Source organism: Rhopilema esculentum, chromosome 13, assembly GCF_057945365.1.
Source record: "Rhopilema esculentum isolate cy_ngs chromosome 13, ASM5794536v1, whole genome shotgun sequence".
NCBI lineage: Eukaryota > Metazoa > Cnidaria > Scyphozoa > Rhizostomeae > Rhizostomatidae > Rhopilema > Rhopilema esculentum.
In genome coordinates, this window is record NC_142827.1 from 8,369,996 (window position 1) to 8,392,349 (window position 22,354).

The window sequence follows — 22,354 nt, forward strand, 5'->3', positions numbered from 1 at the left end:
GCTTTCTTGGGGAATTAAACCTAATAAAAGTATTTGACTACGAACTATCAAATTACTTTATACATATATGAGCGGGGTGGATTAAAACTTATGGTAAACTTTCTTTGACAGCCAGTAGATGGAATGACGCCGACCCACATAAGATAAATGTGTTTGAGCAGAAAATGTCAAAATAAATTCAAATATTTTTGATCGGTGTACCGTCAAACAAGGTTCCTTTTTTATTTGAAGTTTAGAGATTAAGCGGTCCTTTGGCAATACTAACTCTCCGTTAAAGGGCATATGTCCCATTAACAGTTGGCTATTACAACAAAAACGTTTAGAGTTAATACCATTGTTTCATGATTTTTCATTTTTGTTTAATGAATTTTTGCCATCGTGAGATCCAGTCTGGATCTCGTGTAAAATAGATAATTGTATTGCATTAGCAGATCAGGTTCACAACACATGATCATTCAATAAATATTTTCAAGGCTATGATCAGTGGTAGCCTAAATAAAATGGGCTGGAATGAAGTGTATCTTTAATGAATTTTTGCCATCGTGAGATCCAGTCTGGATCCCGTGTAAAATAGATAATTGTATTGCATTAGCAGATCAGGTTCACAACATATGATCATTCAATAAATATTTTCAAGGCTATGATCAGTGGTAGCCTAAATAAAATGGGCTGGAATGAAGTGTATCTTTAATGAAGTGGACCTACTATGCTTAAACTTGTTCTGCTTTTTCAAAATATTGCAGACATACATGCAAGATTCGCTAATTTATTCAATAATTGGCACCGTATCAAATATTCAATACCTGCGTGGTATCTAGATTTATTTTGTTTTCCTTGGCCTTCCTTTGATCGTACGACTACACTCGAAGCCTTGCCCTTAACATCCCTGGCCTCCAATCATAAATAGTGCATAGTACCTTTTCTTGGAAATTCAAAGTAAGCCAGAAAGACGATAATAAACGAAGAAGTTCCATCTACCAACAAATATATCAACAAACATTTGTGCTCAAATTTGACTTACATTTTAAACAGAGCACACACTTATCAACAGCTTATTTACAAGGTTACAAGTTATGAAGATCGGTAGAATATTCAGTCAAAAAAAGCAATCTCTTGAAAAAGCATCGCATTAACGATCGACATCGCCGTTTTCATCATTTGAGTCTTTTTGTTCCTCCTACGAGAGAAAAACGAACCAATTAATAGATATATCAGGAAAACGTGTTATTATATGTATGATCTTAAAATCTGTTCCAGAGAGGAGAAGACCATGACTTGTTTTTTGGAAGAAAGTTAAAGTTTATTGGCCCGAGGACGGACGAAAACCCTTCTGTTTAAGATTGGTTCAAGCACAGCCAAGGGAGGCTGGCCTTGTGAGGCTCGTGTAACTCTCCTTCTCCATTCCTTGGTTTTGCTGCAAAACTTGAATCTAAAACAGAAACTAACCTCCGACACTTCTGTGATAGGCCCATTTTCTGCATTTTCTACAATGTCTTCATCCTGCGGCAGTGTATCATTTTCAAGGGCTTTCTTTGCATTTTCCAATGCTTTATTAGCATCCGCGTGCTTTGTTTCACGGGTTTTTTTCTCCGCTTCAATTACTTTGTAGAAATCCTTCTCTGCTTTTTCAATCAAGTCTTCATCTGTCTCCTCTAGCCTCTCCGGCTCCTCTCTGATAAGCAAATTGTTAAAGGCTCAGTCAGAGCGTTAAATGTGATGAAATTAAAAAGAATAATGTAGAAATAATACATCAATTGATTAGAGTAGCAAAACAAGACTACAGAATCATTTTAGGAGCAATGATCTAATAACTTGAGAAGAAGATTGAAGACTTAAGATTATTGAGACATGAAGGATGATAAAAACTGAATTAAATAAAAAAAAACGAAATAGGCCATCCAAAAAGGTATCAATCTTTATTGGGAACATTCGAGGCAAAGAATTCCCAAATCTACAGATTTTTCATCATAAAGAGTTTGTTAATCATAAGGTTAAACCCATGACTTTAACACGAAGGACAAAGCAGTTTTAATTCACAAGGTTGAATTTGCGAACAAAGTAAACAAACATACTTTTCTTGCTGACTTCTAGAACGCTCTTTCAACCTCATTTCTCTGTGTCTTGTTTCTAGAATTTTCTCTCTACGAGTTTCTCTCTCAAACATCTAAAAAAGCACAACAAATCACGCAAAATAAACTTGGAGTGTCACAAACATAGCTTGGACTTTGATATTGAATCTGTCAATCTTGAAGATGTTTAACAAATGGGTAAACCATAATTTGTTCCTTAATGCTCTCAGCGCTATCTAATTTGGTTTTGGGCACTTACACGAAAATAATCAATGGTGTTATGAAAATTCTAAAAATGTGTTGAAAACATTTATAGCAACGATTAATCAAAATAATATTAAAAACATTCAAGAACATTGATTCTCCAGTCTTTCTTTAGCATCAAATACGTGTGATGAAAATTCCACTATCAAAACAAAAAAAGAACATTGAGCATGTAAAAAAACCACTTAAAAATAGCAATTGGCCTTTGGAAATTTCCCATTAGTGGTATTGTCTTGAGAAAATTGAATGTGTTTTGTATTTTCATGCAATACGATATAAGGCCGGTTCTTTGAATTATAGTCGAAAAGCATGCCGGTTGCGTAAGAGCCTTTACGATAATCATAGGCTCAATTTGTATTTTGACCGAAGCAGGCAAATCAATGTTAATGGCTCAATGTTAGTGGCCTACGAGCATAAATCCGGTGCTCTTGTATTCATTACGTTTTCTGGCTTGTCAAAACCAAAATTTTTGACGCATCATATTTCTTACCCACTTGTTTACAACGAGCTTCCCATTTATGTTGATGCAATAGCAATAAATTTCATTGCCCAACGTGCAACCAATCAAATAAAAAACTGCCTGTAATGTAAGATGCATTAAGGCTGCTTTTATGTAGGAAAACCCTCTTCATGTACTAATTAATCTTATAAAACTTACAGCCGTCATTGCAGATTTCTCATTCCTAAGCATCTTATGCAAACCATCAGATAATTCCAACAGTGTTGTTGTCCCATCATGTGAGCCACAAGCAACAAGTCTTCCCTGGTCCTGAACTCTTAACGAATACAAGGCTTCGTCACAAACCTGTCAAAGAAAATTTATGTTTGTAAGAAACTCCCGCGAAAGAAACCTCATGAAACAAAAAAAATTTAGGCCATGAAAAAGAGCCAGAATGTAAATAGAATGCTGTCAAAGAACAATTTGTGCAGCAACCTTTTCTTAAAAGCAAATCGTACAAATACATTAAGGTATGACTGCATAATTGTGAAAAAACAATATACAGTGAAAATTTCTAGCTATTACACAAGTTGCAACTATTATGCTTTGGTCATTAGTATTATTACACATTGGCAGAGGTGTTAGTTTAAGATGTTGTCCTGAAGCAAAATATCTGCAAGAAAATACGCTGATTTGAAATTAGACTCGATGTAAGTTTTTTTAAAGAAACGATGTAAATTGGGATTAAAAATAAACAGCATTTGAAAATTTTGGAATTAAATAGTTGGAATGACCATTGGAATTACCATTGAAGGTACTTTAAATTTATCCTAGATATATCATGAATGAATTTACGGAAAAGGTATGGCAAATCAGAGCATTAAGAGGAGAGCATTAGTCTTGAGAAAGACGACAGAAGCAAATTTAAAGTAGCAGCATGTATAATATTAATAGGGCTAAATTTACGATCAACCTTACTCATATATTACATGTCAAATACAGCTTAGATACGAAGGTGTGTTTTTACAGGATGACTTTATCTGTTTGCGTACTATTTAATCTTTAATACTTGAAGCAGGGTAAACAAAAATGTCTTTTTTCAACCAAACCGCTGTTTTTTCTCATTTCTTAGTCTTGTTGTACCTGCTTGTCATAAGCTTATCCGAGCTGGTCTATGTATCTCGAGACCATAATCAAAGTGATAATTTTCATTGTACTGTTACTCAAAATAAATCTGTTTTCAATTCTTTCTTTGGTGACCGATAATCGTACACGACAAATGTTTACCTGTATGCTCAAAGTCGGATCGTTTTGTTTAAAAAGATAATCCCAAACATCAAGGCAACCATCCATCCGTGTTGTAAAGAAAACGGCAGGCCTGACCGGACTCCAGCAGCCGGCAGTGAGATATGTGACATGTTGCCTGCAGAAGAAACAATAAGTCCAAAATGCAAACTGACAGCAATTATAGACACATAGCTGCTAATGTTTAAAATTACTATGCATATTGTGATTTTATTTTTGCTTTAATAAGGTGATTATTCAGCAAAAAGGTATCCTTTGTACAAGATATTAAATTAATTTATCACAAAACATCCCCCCTCCTCCCCTCTTTGAGCCTGTAAATGCCTTGAAAAGCCAACCAGCCTCTCCGACAGCATACGAGTAAGTGATGCTTCAAAAGGGCTTTTCCCATCATGTATAGCAAATTAATATACAAAAGAGAATGAACACAAATAAAGAAAAGCATAAAATTTTTTAACAGCAAATTGAGATATCTTTAGATCTTCTACTTAAAAAATACAGAGCCAGAACTACTAACATGCTTGGAAAATGTTAGATGTACCATTTCTAAAAGCTCCCCTCTCCCCTATCATGCAAGTTTACCAAATAATGCTGAAAGGCAATGTTCCTTGTAAATAAAACCAATTTTCCCTTTTGTAAAGAAATGAACTGGTACCGCTTTTCCTGTTTCGATTTACTCAGTAAATAGGTCTTTTTATTTATAACAACGTCATTCATTAGAGTCTTCGAAACTTGGAATTACAACGACGAATCTAGACCTATATCCAGTGAGCATTCAATCGTACTTTGCTTTGTATTTTCTATGATATTTTGTAGCAGATTTTGCGGTTTCGTTTTCAGAAATAATTACATTTTAAGCATTTTCAGTCACCTATGAAAAGAACTTAAAACAATGTACATCATTATATTTAATCTAAAACCTTGAAAATGCCCTCTAGAACAAAGCAAGTTGAATGCCTTTTCATACGAAAGTTTAAAAAGGAATACTAACTTTGTCCACATAATTGAAGACTCGCGAATATCTTCAGACCATATCTATAAAATAATGACATGCAGCTTAAATTACACTGGAGAGCATTTGAGATTTGTTGGCATTGGCAAAGCTAAGCTGATTCTAAAAAAATACACAAAATGTTTGTAGAATTAAGCTTAAATTCACTGGCACTGCAATTTAATATTGAAGAGCTGAACACAAAATATTACTAGTTGCAAAAGGAAGTCTCACCCTAGCAGTCCAATCTCCAACTGTAAGGAAGTTCTTTGGAAAGAACGGGTTTCTCTAAAAGTTCAATATGACTTGAATTAAGAACGGCGATTAACAAATGCAACAAGAAAAATAAAATAACGTTAACTTTGATATAGTAAAAAATAAAAAAAATTGCTACATAATCCAGTGTCGATAGAAACAAACCCAGTGTAAAATGTTAAACATTGAAATACGAGACACATCTTAAAAGCAAAGCAAAAAAGGTATTTTCACAATAATATACAACATTAATGTTCTAAACATGAAAGAGATATCTAAAAGGTGAACTTGAATAGAAATGACGAGAGCAAGGACGAATTTGAATAGAAGTAAATAACTAAACATTTTGTAGGTAGAACTGACTGCCAAATGGATAGAGTACGTTCTCCCGATTGGAAAATAGGATAAAAATGATGTAGAAATAATGTAGAAATAAAGGATAAAAATTGAAGAAACTTAATACAACTTAGAATACAGTATATACAGTAGGTACCATAGCCAACTGACCATAATTACAAAAAAGAGGAAACTGTGGTTTGAAAAGTTCTTGCAAAAGTAACTCAGATGAAAAAGCATTAACCATGAAATATTCCATGCCAGCAAATGTGTTTAAGGCAAAACAATTTGATATAAGAATGCATTCAAAAGCTTGCTAGAGATTAAAACTAAAAGAAATGAGTAACGAGTAACAGAAACAGGGGAAAATATCCATACCTGAACAGAATAAACAGGACCATAGTGTTGATTGTAAATAGCGACGATTTTGTCATTGGCTGATTTCGCTTTTCTGTTGCAGGATAAGACAGAGCCTTGCTCGGTGCCAACCATGAATTTCGTCGGCATGGTTGGCTCATACTCCAGTGCCACGCCTCCAAGTGGACGCGAGGACTCCTTAATGTTCGGTACAAGCTTCAGGGATTCTGTTGGCTCGCCCAATTTGCGGATATCCCACCAAAATACTTGCCCATCGGTGCTTGTAGAAAAGCATTCAGCACCTATAAATGTTGCGGAATAGTAAACCATGCATTAAAAGAATAAATGGATAGAGAGAATTTCAAACATTAATACAAAACATAAAACTTTTTCTACTCTACAGGAGAGGTGAAATTTTCTTAGTTAGTACATCATGATGCATGATAGAATGAAAGTTTGGGCCACATCATTTTCAAAAAAGGAGCTACAATCACTGCCAAAATTACTTGGAACACCTAACACTTTGGGCTGTACTTTTCTATTTTTCATTTGTTTTCTTGAATACTACCACTTCCGCCCCCCTTTCCCCCCAAAACAATGTTGAAAGTATAGAAAAATATCAAACAATCCACAAGAAAAAGCGTACTCCATAACCCCTCTCTTTTTTCTAAAGTAAATCAACATTGTTCCTAGGGGGAGAGGGGGATGGCTGAATTTGCCTTTGAAAACCTACGTTAGTGTTCCAAGACTTTTGGCAGTGATTGTCTGAAGACAATTTCGAAAACCAATGGTTATGACAGGAGAAGTTGGTCTTACTATAGGGTTTTCGATGGTGCTGAATTCATTGGTGCAAATAAAAATTCAAAATATTTACTCGCAATGTAGTTTTTGGGGGGTGTGGGGGTGGGAGAGGCCTGTATAGAGGGCTTCTACGGTTGACTCTGCAGCTTTCTCTTATAGCAATGATATACTTCAATTTTTTGTTAATATCATCACAACTATCATTATTTAACAAACCTTAGCACAGAATGATTGGATAGAATAAAATTACCATGTAAAAAGCAAAAATAGTACACTGCAGAACTTTTTAAGAAATGTGTTTTACAAGCAACTTCCGTTCTTTACGGCTCTATTTATTAATTGAAGAAGATGAAATACGTAGGTTTTTCTATAAATAAGTAACTTTATATGATGTTGAATAAAATGCTAGTAGGAGATTCAAATGACTCGTCTTCATTTATCATAACCCTTCCAAAACATTCCAAAACCATGCAGGACTTGAATTGAAAGCACGCTCCTTCGCATTTACGCGTGGCAACAAGGTAGTGCTCAAAGATACCCCCATCCTACCCTCTTCATTTCTGTTCTTTCTTTGTCTCACTAATGCAAAATAATGTGTGTCAATTATGTTTCTGTGTCCGTCATTATCAACGTATGCGAGGAATTAGGAGAGCCTTCGTTCCCAAATGTGAATGCTGTGTAGTATGAGAAGTCTACTGCCCACGGTTAACAGTCACGGTCTACACTTTTTAAAATGTTTATAAAAATCGTACTGTTCAATAAAAATAGACGATAGTTTGCCAGCATGTGTGCAATGTGTTTTTACAGGTGTCTGTAGCCTTTCAGCTTCATTCCAGTTACAAAACTCCAGAAATGCAGGAAAATGTCCACGGTTAACACTTTTCTGAAGAAGGAATTTCAAGAACTCAAGATCTTTTCTCGTTTCAAGTGTTAACCGTGGGATTTTTCTAAAATCTTGCCGTTTTCATCACGGAATTCATGCAAAACTTAGTCCTACATGTAAGTTAAATTATGACACACCTTTGTGGTAAATTTGGGGGCAAAAATGCTGTTGACCATAGAGAAAACTGCAAAAAGCCTCCACGGTTAACAGTACGGTCTACAGTTTCTCATATCTGTGAACGACAGTGGGCTTGCGGGGCCTTGCCTCTGACAAGGATGCAATTTGCATTGGGTGATGAAATGTGTTTTGGTATGCTAAATGACAGGCAAACAAAAGCAGCAAGTTATTATTGTTGAAATAATCGGTCCAGCGCTTTTATGGATAAAAAAGAGGGAGGCACAGTCATGGTTGCAATGGCATTTTGGCAAAACAGTGGAAGCAGAAACGGAGCCTTTACTTGGCGTGCAACTAAAACTGGAATTTTAGGGCGCAGAAGTATGAGTGGACGTCAGTTGTATTTTAGCTCTTTTAAAGGCCAACGTGGAATCGTAGATAAGCCTGTTGAGAGCTCATTTGCGGGGAAAACGGCGTTCTTCTCTACGAGTTTGATATGTTCCTTGAAAATTGCCATTTGGGCAGTGAAATGCATGGGAACAACTTGTGACAGCGGCAGCTTGTAAATTCGTGGTAAAATCATGGCAGCTACCCAACATAATTCTTAAATAAGACTTTTTCTACAATTTTAGAAATGCAAAAGAAAAATCGACTTTCATCTTTTAAAATGGCACCCTTTCTTTTTTCAAGTATTTTACTAGCTGCTACCCTGTAATCATGTATTTCTTCTGTCCCATTATTTTATTAATGTTCAAATATCCATGAAGTTTCAAATAATTTAAAAATGTCATTTTGACCATTCTGATCAGAAATCAATTTTAATTTTCTCAATTTAAACCATTTTTGAAACATGGTACCTAGTTCTATGAGGGTAGCTTACCCCAGCCCCTGAAAACAAAGAATACCCCCATATCTCCTTATTAGTAATACGTACGGTTCTGAAAATGCCGTAAATGGACTCAGCACCATCGAAAACCTATGGGTAGACATAACATGTGATAGTGTATCTGATAAGCTTCAAATTTCCATTCAGACAATCACTGCCAAAATTACTTGGAACACCTAACACTTTGGGCTGTGCTTTTCTATTTTTCATTTGTTTTCTTGAATACTACCACTTCCGCCCCCCTTTCCCCCCAAAACAATGTTGAAAGTATAGAAAAATATCAAACAATCCACAAGAAAAAGCGTACTCCATAACCCCTCTCTTTTTTCTAAAGTAAATCAACATTGTTCCTAGGGGGAGAGGGGGATGGCTGAATTTGCCTTTGAAAACCTACGTTAGTGTTCCAAGACTTTTGGCAGTGATTGTCTGAAGACAATTTCGAAAACCAATGGTTATGACAGGAGAAGTTGGTCTTACTATAGGGTTTTCGATGGTGCTGAATTCATTGGTGCAAATAAAAATTCAAAATATTTACTCGCAATGTAGTTTTTGGGGGGTGTGGGGGTGGGAGAGGCCTGTATAGAGGGCTTCTACGGTTGACTCTGCAGCTTTCTCTTATAGCAATGATATACTTCAATTTTTTGTTAATATCATCACAACTATCATTATTTAACAAACCTTAGCACAGAATGATTGGATAGAATAAAATTACCATGTAAAAAGCAAAAATAGTACACTGCAGAACTTTTTAAGAAATGTGTTTTACAAGCAACTTCCGTTCTTTACGGCTCTATTTATTAATTGAAGAAGATGAAATACGTAGGTTTTTCTATAAATAAGTAACTTTATATGATGTTGAATAAAATGCTAGTAGGAGATTCAAATGACTCGTCTTCATTTATCATAACCCTTCCAAAACATTCCAAAACCATGCAGGACTTGAATTGAAAGCACGCTCCTTCGCATTTACGCGTGGCAACAAGGTAGTGCTCAAAGATACCCCCATCCTACCCTCTTCATTTCTGTTCTTTCTTTGTCTCACTAATGCAAAATAATGTGTGTCAATTATGTTTCTGTGTCCGTCATTATCAACGTATGCGAGGAATTAGGAGAGCCTTCGTTCCCAAATGTGAATGCTGTGTAGTATGAGAAGTCTACTGCCCACGGTTAACAGTCACGGTCTACACTTTTTAAAATGTTTATAAAAATCGTACTGTTCAATAAAAATAGACGATAGTTTGCCAGCATGTGTGCAATGTGTTTTTACAGGTGTCTGTAGCCTTTCAGCTTCATTCCAGTTACAAAACTCCAGAAATGCAGGAAAATGTCCACGGTTAACACTTTTCTGAAGAAGGAATTTCAAGAACTCAAGATCTTTTCTCGTTTCAAGTGTTAACCGTGGGATTTTTCTAAAATCTTGCCGTTTTCATCACGGAATTCATGCAAAACTTAGTCCTACATGTAAGTTAAATTATGACACACCTTTGTGGTAAATTTGGGGGCAAAAATGCTGTTGACCATAGAGAAAACTGCAAAAAGCCTCCACGGTTAACAGTACGGTCTACAGTTTCTCATATCTGTGAACGACAGTGGGCTTGCGGGGCCTTGCCTCTGACAAGGATGCAATTTGCATTGGGTGATGAAATGTGTTTTGGTATGCTAAATGACAGGCAAACAAAAGCAGCAAGTTATTATTGTTGAAATAATCGGTCCAGCGCTTTTATGGATAAAAAAGAGGGAGGCACAGTCATGGTTGCAATGGCATTTTGGCAAAACAGTGGAAGCAGAAACGGAGCCTTTACTTGGCGTGCAACTAAAACTGGAATTTTAGGGCGCAGAAGTATGAGTGGACGTCAGTTGTATTTTAGCTCTTTTAAAGGCCAACGTGGAATCGTAGATAAGCCTGTTGAGAGCTCATTTGCGGGGAAAACGGCGTTCTTCTCTACGAGTTTGATATGTTCCTTGAAAATTGCCATTTGGGCAGTGAAATGCATGGGAACAACTTGTGACAGCGGCAGCTTGTAAATTCGTGGTAAAATCATGGCAGCTACCCAACATAATTCTTAAATAAGACTTTTTCTACAATTTTAGAAATGCAAAAGAAAAATCGACTTTCATCTTTTAAAATGGCACCCTTTCTTTTTTCAAGTATTTTACTAGCTGCTACCCTGTAATCATGTATTTCTTCTGTCCCATTATTTTATTAATGTTCAAATATCCATGAAGTTTCAAATAATTTAAAAATGTCATTTTGACCATTCTGATCAGAAATCAATTTTAATTTTCTCAATTTAAACCATTTTTGAAACATGGTACCTAGTTCTATGAGGGTAGCTTACCCCAGCCCCTGAAAACAAAGAATACCCCCATATCTCCTTATTAGTAATACGTACGGTTCTGAAAATGCCGTAAATGGACTCAGCACCATCGAAAACCTATGGGTAGACATAACATGTGATAGTGTATCTGATAAGCTTCAAATTTCCATTCAGACAATCACTGCCAAAATTACTTGGAACACCTAACACTTTGGGCTGTGCTTTTCTATTTTTCATTTGTTTTCTTGAATACTACCACTTCCGCCCCCCTTTCCCCCCAAAACAATGTTGAAAGTATAGAAAAATATCAAACAATCCACAAGAAAAAGCGTACTCCATAACCCCTCTCTTTTTTCTAAAGTAAATCAACATTGTTCCTAGGGGGAGAGGGGGATGGCTGAATTTGCCTTTGAAAACCTACGTTAGTGTTCCAAGACTTTTGGCAGTGATTGTCTGAAGACAATTTCGAAAACCAATGGTTATGACAGGAGAAGTTGGTCTTACTATAGGGTTTTCGATGGTGCTGAATTCATTGGTGCAAATAAAAATTCAAAATATTTACTCGCAATGTAGTTTTTGGGGGGTGTGGGGGTGGGAGAGGCCTGTATAGAGGGCTTCTACGGTTGACTCTGCAGCTTTCTCTTATAGCAATGATATACTTCAATTTTTTGTTAATATCATCACAACTATCATTATTTAACAAACCTTAGCACAGAATGATTGGATAGAATAAAATTACCATGTAAAAAGCAAAAATAGTACACTGCAGAACTTTTTAAGAAATGTGTTTTACAAGCAACTTCCGTTCTTTACGGCTCTATTTATTAATTGAAGAAGATGAAATACGTAGGTTTTTCTATAAATAAGTAACTTTATATGATGTTGAATAAAATGCTAGTAGGAGATTCAAATGACTCGTCTTCATTTATCATAACCCTTCCAAAACATTCCAAAACCATGCAGGACTTGAATTGAAAGCACGCTCCTTCGCATTTACGCGTGGCAACAAGGTAGTGCTCAAAGATACCCCCATCCTACCCTCTTCATTTCTGTTCTTTCTTTGTCTCACTAATGCAAAATAATGTGTGTCAATTATGTTTCTGTGTCCGTCATTATCAACGTATGCGAGGAATTAGGAGAGCCTTCGTTCCCAAATGTGAATGCTGTGTAGTATGAGAAGTCTACTGCCCACGGTTAACAGTCACGGTCTACACTTTTTAAAATGTTTATAAAAATCGTACTGTTCAATAAAAATAGACGATAGTTTGCCAGCATGTGTGCAATGTGTTTTTACAGGTGTCTGTAGCCTTTCAGCTTCATTCCAGTTACAAAACTCCAGAAATGCAGGAAAATGTCCACGGTTAACACTTTTCTGAAGAAGGAATTTCAAGAACTCAAGATCTTTTCTCGTTTCAAGTGTTAACCGTGGGATTTTTCTAAAATCTTGCCGTTTTCATCACGGAATTCATGCAAAACTTAGTCCTACATGTAAGTTAAATTATGACACACCTTTGTGGTAAATTTGGGGGCAAAAATGCTGTTGACCATAGAGAAAACTGCAAAAAGCCTCCACGGTTAACAGTACGGTCTACAGTTTCTCATATCTGTGAACGACAGTGGGCTTGCGGGGCCTTGCCTCTGACAAGGATGCAATTTGCATTGGGTGATGAAATGTGTTTTGGTATGCTAAATGACAGGCAAACAAAAGCAGCAAGTTATTATTGTTGAAATAATCGGTCCAGCGCTTTTATGGATAAAAAAGAGGGAGGCACAGTCATGGTTGCAATGGCATTTTGGCAAAACAGTGGAAGCAGAAACGGAGCCTTTACTTGGCGTGCAACTAAAACTGGAATTTTAGGGCGCAGAAGTATGAGTGGACGTCAGTTGTATTTTAGCTCTTTTAAAGGCCAACGTGGAATCGTAGATAAGCCTGTTGAGAGCTCATTTGCGGGGAAAACGGCGTTCTTCTCTACGAGTTTGATATGTTCCTTGAAAATTGCCATTTGGGCAGTGAAATGCATGGGAACAACTTGTGACAGCGGCAGCTTGTAAATTCGTGGTAAAATCATGGCAGCTACCCAACATAATTCTTAAATAAGACTTTTTCTACAATTTTAGAAATGCAAAAGAAAAATCGACTTTCATCTTTTAAAATGGCACCCTTTCTTTTTTCAAGTATTTTACTAGCTGCTACCCTGTAATCATGTATTTCTTCTGTCCCATTATTTTATTAATGTTCAAATATCCATGAAGTTTCAAATAATTTAAAAATGTCATTTTGACCATTCTGATCAGAAATCAATTTTAATTTTCTCAATTTAAACCATTTTTGAAACATGGTACCTAGTTCTATGAGGGTAGCTTACCCCAGCCCCTGAAAACAAAGAATACCCCCATATCTCCTTATTAGTAATACGTACGGTTCTGAAAATGCCGTAAATGGACTCAGCACCATCGAAAACCTATGGGTAGACATAACATGTGATAGTGTATCTGATAAGCTTCAAATTTCCATTCAGACAATCACTGCCAAAATTACTTGGAACACCTAACACTTTGGGCTGTGCTTTTCTATTTTTCATTTGTTTTCTTGAATACTACCACTTCCGCCCCCCTTTCCCCCCAAAACAATGTTGAAAGTATAGAAAAATATCAAACAATCCACAAGAAAAAGCGTACTCCATAACCCCTCTCTTTTTTCTAAAGTAAATCAACATTGTTCCTAGGGGGAGAGGGGGATGGCTGAATTTGCCTTTGAAAACCTACGTTAGTGTTCCAAGACTTTTGGCAGTGATTGTCTGAAGACAATTTCGAAAACCAATGGTTATGACAGGAGAAGTTGGTCTTACTATAGGGTTTTCGATGGTGCTGAATTCATTGGTGCAAATAAAAATTCAAAATATTTACTCGCAATGTAGTTTTTGGGGGGTGTGGGGGTGGGAGAGGCCTGTATAGAGGGCTTCTACGGTTGACTCTGCAGCTTTCTCTTATAGCAATGATATACTTCAATTTTTTGTTAATATCATCACAACTATCATTATTTAACAAACCTTAGCACAGAATGATTGGATAGAATAAAATTACCATGTAAAAAGCAAAAATAGTACACTGCAGAACTTTTTAAGAAATGTGTTTTACAAGCAACTTCCGTTCTTTACGGCTCTATTTATTAATTGAAGAAGATGAAATACGTAGGTTTTTCTATAAATAAGTAACTTTATATGATGTTGAATAAAATGCTAGTAGGAGATTCAAATGACTCGTCTTCATTTATCATAACCCTTCCAAAACATTCCAAAACCATGCAGGACTTGAATTGAAAGCACGCTCCTTCGCATTTACGCGTGGCAACAAGGTAGTGCTCAAAGATACCCCCATCCTACCCTCTTCATTTCTGTTCTTTCTTTGTCTCACTAATGCAAAATAATGTGTGTCAATTATGTTTCTGTGTCCGTCATTATCAACGTATGCGAGGAATTAGGAGAGCCTTCGTTCCCAAATGTGAATGCTGTGTAGTATGAGAAGTCTACTGCCCACGGTTAACAGTCACGGTCTACACTTTTTAAAATGTTTATAAAAATCGTACTGTTCAATAAAAATAGACGATAGTTTGCCAGCATGTGTGCAATGTGTTTTTACAGGTGTCTGTAGCCTTTCAGCTTCATTCCAGTTACAAAACTCCAGAAATGCAGGAAAATGTCCACGGTTAACACTTTTCTGAAGAAGGAATTTCAAGAACTCAAGATCTTTTCTCGTTTCAAGTGTTAACCGTGGGATTTTTCTAAAATCTTGCCGTTTTCATCACGGAATTCATGCAAAACTTAGTCCTACATGTAAGTTAAATTATGACACACCTTTGTGGTAAATTTGGGGGCAAAAATGCTGTTGACCATAGAGAAAACTGCAAAAAGCCTCCACGGTTAACAGTACGGTCTACAGTTTCTCATATCTGTGAACGACAGTGGGCTTGCGGGGCCTTGCCTCTGACAAGGATGCAATTTGCATTGGGTGATGAAATGTGTTTTGGTATGCTAAATGACAGGCAAACAAAAGCAGCAAGTTATTATTGTTGAAATAATCGGTCCAGCGCTTTTATGGATAAAAAAGAGGGAGGCACAGTCATGGTTGCAATGGCATTTTGGCAAAACAGTGGAAGCAGAAACGGAGCCTTTACTTGGCGTGCAACTAAAACTGGAATTTTAGGGCGCAGAAGTATGAGTGGACGTCAGTTGTATTTTAGCTCTTTTAAAGGCCAACGTGGAATCGTAGATAAGCCTGTTGAGAGCTCATTTGCGGGGAAAACGGCGTTCTTCTCTACGAGTTTGATATGTTCCTTGAAAATTGCCATTTGGGCAGTGAAATGCATGGGAACAACTTGTGACAGCGGCAGCTTGTAAATTCGTGGTAAAATCATGGCAGCTACCCAACATAATTCTTAAATAAGACTTTTTCTACAATTTTAGAAATGCAAAAGAAAAATCGACTTTCATCTTTTAAAATGGCACCCTTTCTTTTTTCAAGTATTTTACTAGCTGCTACCCTGTAATCATGTATTTCTTCTGTCCCATTATTTTATTAATGTTCAAATATCCATGAAGTTTCAAATAATTTAAAAATGTCATTTTGACCATTCTGATCAGAAATCAATTTTAATTTTCTCAATTTAAACCATTTTTGAAACATGGTACCTAGTTCTATGAGGGTAGCTTACCCCAGCCCCTGAAAACAAAGAATACCCCCATATCTCCTTATTAGTAATACGTACGGTTCTGAAAATGCCGTAAATGGACTCAGCACCATCGAAAACCTATGGGTAGACATAACATGTGATAGTGTATCTGATAAGCTTCAAATTTCCATTCAGACAATCACTGCCAAAATTACTTGGAACACCTAACACTTTGGGCTGTGCTTTTCTATTTTTCATTTGTTTTCTTGAATACTACCACTTCCGCCCCCCTTTCCCCCCAAAACAATGTTGAAAGTATAGAAAAATATCAAACAATCCACAAGAAAAAGCGTACTCCATAACCCCTCTCTTTTTTCTAAAGTAAATCAACATTGTTCCTAGGGGGAGAGGGGGATGGCTGAATTTGCCTTTGAAAACCTACGTTAGTGTTCCAAGACTTTTGGCAGTGATTGTATAGGCCAATAGAGTCACTTGCTTTTCTAAGAGAGATTGATGCCCAGCCATGATTTTAAAATGTTACACGCAGAGGGACCTGACAGTTCTTTGAAAAGATAAAACTGTAAAAATAATTTTTAAAATTGAATATTTGAGTAATTAGCATTTGAAAGAATGGAAAAGCCAAAAGATATTTCGGTGGTAATTGAGGTTTTAGCTAAAGTTGATTAAAAAGCCTTATGACATTCTACATTGGTGAAAGATTGCTGCAAAAATATTTGAAAATCCGTCATACCGAATTCTTAACTATTCAGTCTAGCAAATACAAATCAATATCAGTTTAAACACAAGAAGAGCATTGATACTTAAAAGTTGACATTTTAGTGGCAAAACTGACGAGGAAAGGAATCACAGATTGTTAATGTGTGTCCTTTGCTGTCTCGTTATAAACTTAAGTCTTATCTGCTTACAACAAGCATCGGAAACCAGTCTGCTTACAATAAGCAATTTTCACAACCTTTCCACATCCCATTATAACAAAAACCGGAGATTCAACTTCTGAGCAATTCACTTTGATCTCTGGGACGTGAGGAAAATTTTCTGTGAATAGAGTGGATCTTAACTGAACAAACCTTGCTAGTGACGGCGTTCTTCCTTTAAATTATTCGCTTTACTTAACATACCCCATCGATTCTTTTTGCATTATTTATTCAATTTTTCTCTCCAGTGCAACGTTTAGATGCTTATAATTTAAACTTCTTGTTTTTTAAATGGTAACTGTGGAAATGTATATTGTGGAATTCAAATCTTAATGAACTTGAATGTGAACATGAATTGTTAAAAAACAATGCATGCAAGCAAAAAAGGTAGCTTAGGAACTTTGCAACAATATAATTAGTTTTGATAGTCTTTGGTGACAGCGAGGGGCCTTGCTACAATTTAATAATGGGCTTTGCAAGCTTCAAGAGTACCTCATAAGATTAGTTCCAGATTAAAACGAGACAATCATTTACAACTTTCCTGATTATTTGCTCTACTTTTTGAGAAACTTCTAGATTTATGAATAAGCTATTGGGTTATCTAATCTACAAACCTCACACAAATCTCAGTACAGTACAGTTACATCTAACAGCAAGAATGATCACTTCCTAACATTTAACTAGTAAGTGCATTAAAAGGCTATGATCTTTTAGGCTTTATGGATTTACTTCCCTCGATGCTTTTAAGGTTTACGGCGCCTTTTTTCTAATGATGAACTACGTATACCATTCAACATCAAATTGAGTCCAAATACAATGACAATTCATACAACACCAGATCGCAGCTACTTTCCTATCAAATAGAAAGTTACACAATAAAATTATTTGGTTTCTATTTATGAATGGCGCTTACCTGTTTTCGACTGTATGAATACAACATTGTAAACGGGATCTCGGTGGCTCTTTTCGATTGGGGTCATTTCCATGGGGTGCTGTCCCTTTCTTGTGTCCCAAAAGCCTTTAAATAGTAAAGAGTATAAGATATTTTTTTATGGCCTTCTTACAGAGAACGACAGATCAACAAATAATAACTATCAACAGCAGTCTAGCCAAGAGATATTAGAGAATTTAAAAGAAAATGGACAAACCCTTTAGTCAAACTTTCTTAAAAACTCGATAGATCAAAGCGTTAGATGTTTTTTCATCTGGTAATCATAGAAGGCAACGGTGGAAACTTTTCTTAAAAGCGATTCAGTGCTTCTTAAAGATGTAAAATAGTATTATAAAATCTTAAACACTTCCATTTCATCATGGTCTTCTTCAAACTTACTTTCTGGATCCACCTTAAAAGTGTGCTTCTTAATCCACTTTAATAGATCTTTAATAATGGTATGGTATTACTGACAAAACACCTTTTTGGAAGAATTTTCATTGGGCCTTAATAATCTTGCTTAAATTGATAATTCAGCGAAGGTTTCTTCAGAAGCTTATATTCTTGAGAAGAAGGTTTAAACATTTGCTACAGTCATTCTTTATCACAAAAAAATTATAGAAACGAAATACACCAGCATCACATTCACAGTACATGCTTAGTGAGTGTTCCACAAACGCTTTGCGTGAAAGTCACTTTTTTCTTGTATGCTCAAAAAATTCAAATATTGTCGATGAAATTCGACTCTGGTTATTATTCATAATCAATTCTTGAAATACAGCAATTTAATAATTAAATTTATTCTTGTCAAACAAGTGCGTTGGTAACAATAGTCATACCAATTTGTCCATTGTAGCACCCACCAACCAAAATATGGGCATCCTTTGGATTGTACTCAAGTGTGACAATTGGTGAAACTGGCTTCAGTGCATACTCAGGTTTATTAGGATTCTCTGCAAAAATAAAAAAATTTAAAAGAAATAAATTCAAAAAAAATATTTCGTCGTGGAGGAGGGACCTGGGAAGTGGTAGCACTATGAAAACACTTTGAATACAAAACAGAAAAAGAGAGCACAACATACCTATATCCCAAATATATGAATCAAGACAGGTTTCATGTGAATGCTTTTGGAACTCTAATGTTGAGTAAGCAACTGCCAGCTTCTTTGCACCATCAGGGTACCATGATATGCTGGTTGCTGTTCTTTTCACTTCGTTTGGATCTCTGAAAAAAGAGTACAGAAATTAAATATGTGGCATTTTACTTTCATTGTAGTCATTTCCTTTGATTAGCAGACGGGATAAAAGACCAAATTTACTAGAAAGATCCTTGTCTAAAAGGAATACCGAATAGAAGGAAGATCATTTTTAACATCTGAATGAATGGCACTAGAAAAATTAGGACACCTATAGGTAAAAATAAACTGAGTAAATTAGTTCTCAACATCAAAGAAATATTGTTCCTTTATTATAAAGTGGTTTAGACTTTGGTCTTGACCAATATTGATTAATATTGATTGACAAGTTCCCAAAGAGAACTTAAGTTTATGATTTTCAGTCCTTATTTCAACTGAGTGCAGCTATTTGCACAGGACACATATTAAAGGGCAGATTCTATATATTTGTATTCAAAATACCTGGAAGAAGAGTTTGCTTTTGACTTTGCCAAAACTTTAATGATCAGATAACTTGAAACAGCCCAAACAATGCAAACAAGGTAAGATTTAAAAGTATCACACAACCACGTAGCTGTAGGTGTCGGCTAGGAGGGGGGGGGGGGCAAACTTGAGCAAGAGCCATACCTGAGGAAGGCAGGCTTTAAAACAAGAAAACAGATATATAACAAACAGATATATTTGGACAAAATCAAGGTCATGGAATTATAAATATGCCAAATTTTCAAAATATCATTTGGAAAAACTGTAGCCAAAGGGGGCAAGCTGTTGTCAAAATTTTCATTTGGGGGGCACAGCCCCCTGTGCCCCCTGCAGATACGTGGCTGATATCACATGATTAAAAATTGCCCCGCATTTACCTGAAGACATTTATGGTTTTGGCTGATGGTGGTTCAGCTGATGAATCTAACGATGAATCAATGAAGTACTCTTCATAAATATCAATGGCATTGTTTTGCTGGATTGTGTGCTCCATAATCTAACCAGTGAAATAAACATGAAACATCAAATACCTTGATAAAAAACATCATTCTTTATAATAAAAACCCAAAGCTTATTACAGTTTAAGATGAAACGATTAGCTGAAATGAGACAGCAATTGTTCCATATTTGACATTTAGATAATTATATGATATGTGAAAAAATTGAATTGGAAGTTTTCCACAAATAAAAACTTTAGTTATAAATTCCAACAGGGTGATGCAAAGGGAGTATGTGCCCTAGCCATGGGTCCTGAATGTGAGCAAATTGATGAATAAATCAACAAATCAACATGAAAGAGTGATATGAAAAGCAATGGAGTAATAAGAACTATTAAAGACAAATATAAATTTATAAGACTTGCTGATGACTTGGATCAAAATTGAAACTTGACAAACCTCTCCCAGTGACTGGATTGCAGTTGTGTACATTTCATCTTTCTCAATTTTTTTCCTGAAACGTGTTGTTTGTTCAATCTCTGCAGGATTTATATCTTTAGGCCATCCTCCTTCAACATGATTTATACCCCTGCTTTCTGTTTCAAATCTTTCAGTGTTGACCTGAGTATTTAATCAGGTGTCATAAGAGACTGGTGAAAATATTTTAAAAAATAGAGGAAATGTGTTGTGAACCTGATTGGCAAATGCATTGCAAAAAAAATTAGTACAAGCACATGGTTGATGACGTGGAATTCCACTCCAAACTTTGTTTTTGCATTAGCCAGTCGGTAAAACAACATATGCCCTCGGTAAAAAATATCAAAATTAAGGAAATTAAAGTGCAGTTCAGTGATACATTTGCTAGTTGCTTGCTGATAAACAAATTAACTGTATTCATCATATCATATAGAAATAAATATTTTGCCAAAAAAATTGTTCTGATTTTTAGGATTTCCTTTTGCAATGGGATATTTCTCCTAAATGGGTTTAGTGGATCTGTCAAAAAATTTGTAGAATAAATTTTGCAGTTGAATAAAATTTAAAAATCTTGTTGTCAACCAAAATATTTTGCAAAGTAGATTTTGATACTAAAGGGTCCAAATGGTAAAAATATATTTTGCAGTATCTCTTGTGTAAAAATTCCTTCTAAGGTATACAGTTATATTTTTTAAATTGTTCTAGAGTAAGTATATTTGATAGATTGTATGCCCCGAGTGTACTTTTGGATAAAATGACAGAGTTCAAACAACAATGACAAAGAGGTAGCACAAATTTTTATGTAGCTTTTTAAAGAAAGAAATCATATTCATTGGGTGAAAAAGGAAATAAGTTATTTCATTGATATAAAATGAGAACTAGGAATAAATCAACCATGTAGTTAAAAGAAGATGGAAGAATTTATGACAGTCTCCTGTAATCTGATAAAAATAGAACCTTAACCATAATATGTTCGATATCTTGAAATGTTCTATAATATGTTCTATATATTCGTTTGTTATACAGTAGATTTGATTTAGATTAGTTGTATGTGTATATATCCAAATATATATGTATAGCTAGAAGCAATATCGAAATAAAATAAGATTACAAACAAACAAATATATTCAACTTACTTCATGTTCAGACATTTCAGCAACACATTGGATGCCAACATTGCATGGGTTTCTTTCAATATAGTCAGTCAAAAGCTTTTCATCTGGGGCAACATCAAAGTGGAGTTCTGCAGGTCTGTCTGAAAAGTTGCATTGCCTTCCAAACTCGCTTCTCTTCTTTGTGTAAACGTAAACGATCTCCATTTTTCTATTTGTGGTTCTTTACAAAGAGCAATCCAGCCTAAGCTGATAAATACATCGTTTCAATTTTGCTGCATAAGTACAGTAAAGGATAAGCAAGAAGCAAATAGCTGAATAAATGTCATTATGAGAGCATTTTCAAAAAAACACAATAACATTCCTTGAAAAAACGCTTTTATTTTCAAGTAAGTAGCTGAAAATATCAGGAAACAATAAAGCAAAGAACTGTCAAATTCTAAACATCTATTATTGAAAAATGGTGTTCTCATAAACGATAATTGATTAATTATACTGTATGGTGCAGGCACCGCGGAGCGTTGAGAAAAGTGGGGAGTCTAAAAAAAGCTGGGGGGCTAAAACCTTATAAAAAGAGGCTCTACTGGTAGTTGAGTACTGAACATTTGACATTTTTTGCTAAAGCCCCCCCCAGCCCCCCTCTTGCTCCGCGGTGCCTGTGGTGACACTGTACTGGCAAAACGAAAACAAACCTGGTGGGGGATCCCTGGTGGGGGAAAGAACTAACAAAGTTTTTAGTTTTCTGTCACTCTGATGTTAAGAGGAGTCTACATCTAATTCCTTGGTAGAGTTTAAGGTAGTTTCTAAAAACTTATGTTATAACTTTGGTTTTTTATGTCTTTTTTCGTAAATATTGGTTGGTTGGTTTAAGTTTCTCCTTCCTCCCTCCAACAACGCAAAATCGCTGAAAAAATCGGTGATGTAAATCCGTGCCTATGTTGAGTATTTAAAGAGATAAAAACATGAAAGTCCTTTAATTATTCTAACTACAAGAAGTTCAATACTCACATTTAATGGATTTAGAAATGACATAACAATTTCACAAACTAACTGCAACAATTTAGGACGATTGCAAGTTTCCATGGCAATCTGAAAAACCTCGATATGGGAGCTAGGA

At 35.6% G+C, this 22,354-nt stretch overlaps 1 protein-coding gene across 2 annotated transcripts; it reads right to left on the minus strand.

The window, feature by feature from the left end:
• Window positions 1-968: 968 nt before the first annotated feature.
• Window positions 969-22,353, minus strand: LOC135691928 (dynein intermediate chain 3, ciliary). 2 transcript variants are annotated; one of them, XM_065209932.2, is made up of 15 exons: window positions 22,246-22,353; window positions 21,262-21,481; window positions 20,108-20,269; window positions 19,589-19,707; window positions 18,636-18,778; window positions 18,393-18,506; window positions 17,536-17,640; window positions 6,038-6,318; window positions 5,303-5,356; window positions 5,069-5,112; window positions 4,060-4,195; window positions 2,992-3,138; window positions 2,073-2,164; window positions 1,447-1,672; window positions 969-1,177 (listed from the first exon to the last, which is right to left on the minus strand). In XM_065209932.2, the coding sequence occupies exons 2-15, from the start codon at window positions 21,442-21,444 to the stop codon at window positions 1,130-1,132; spliced, it is 1,854 nt and encodes a 617-aa protein (XP_065066004.2). In that variant the 5' UTR covers window positions 21,445-21,481; window positions 22,246-22,353; the 3' UTR covers window positions 969-1,129. The 2 variants fall into 2 exon arrangements, with proteins under 2 accessions (XP_065066004.2, XP_065066002.2); XM_065209930.2 differs by having other exon boundaries at window positions 21,262-21,486; window positions 22,246-22,340.
• Window position 22,354: the final 1 nt, after the last annotated feature.

What these genes read in the sequence shown, in the direction of transcription:
- LOC135691928 (XM_065209932.2), bottom strand. Translation starts at nt 21,444, where the DNA reads ATGGAGATCGTTTACGTTTACACAAAGAAGAGAAGCGAGTTTGGAAGG. An exon ending in GTGCTACAATGGACAAATTG is followed by an intron (nt 17,641 to 18,392) that starts GTATGACTATTG and finishes TACTATTTAAAG; the next exon opens with GCTTTTGGGACACAAGAAAG. An exon ending in TCTAGAAGTCAGCAAGAAAA is followed by an intron (nt 1,673 to 2,072) that starts GTATGTTTGTTT and finishes TTTGCTTATCAG; the next exon opens with AGAGGAGCCGGAGAGGCTAG.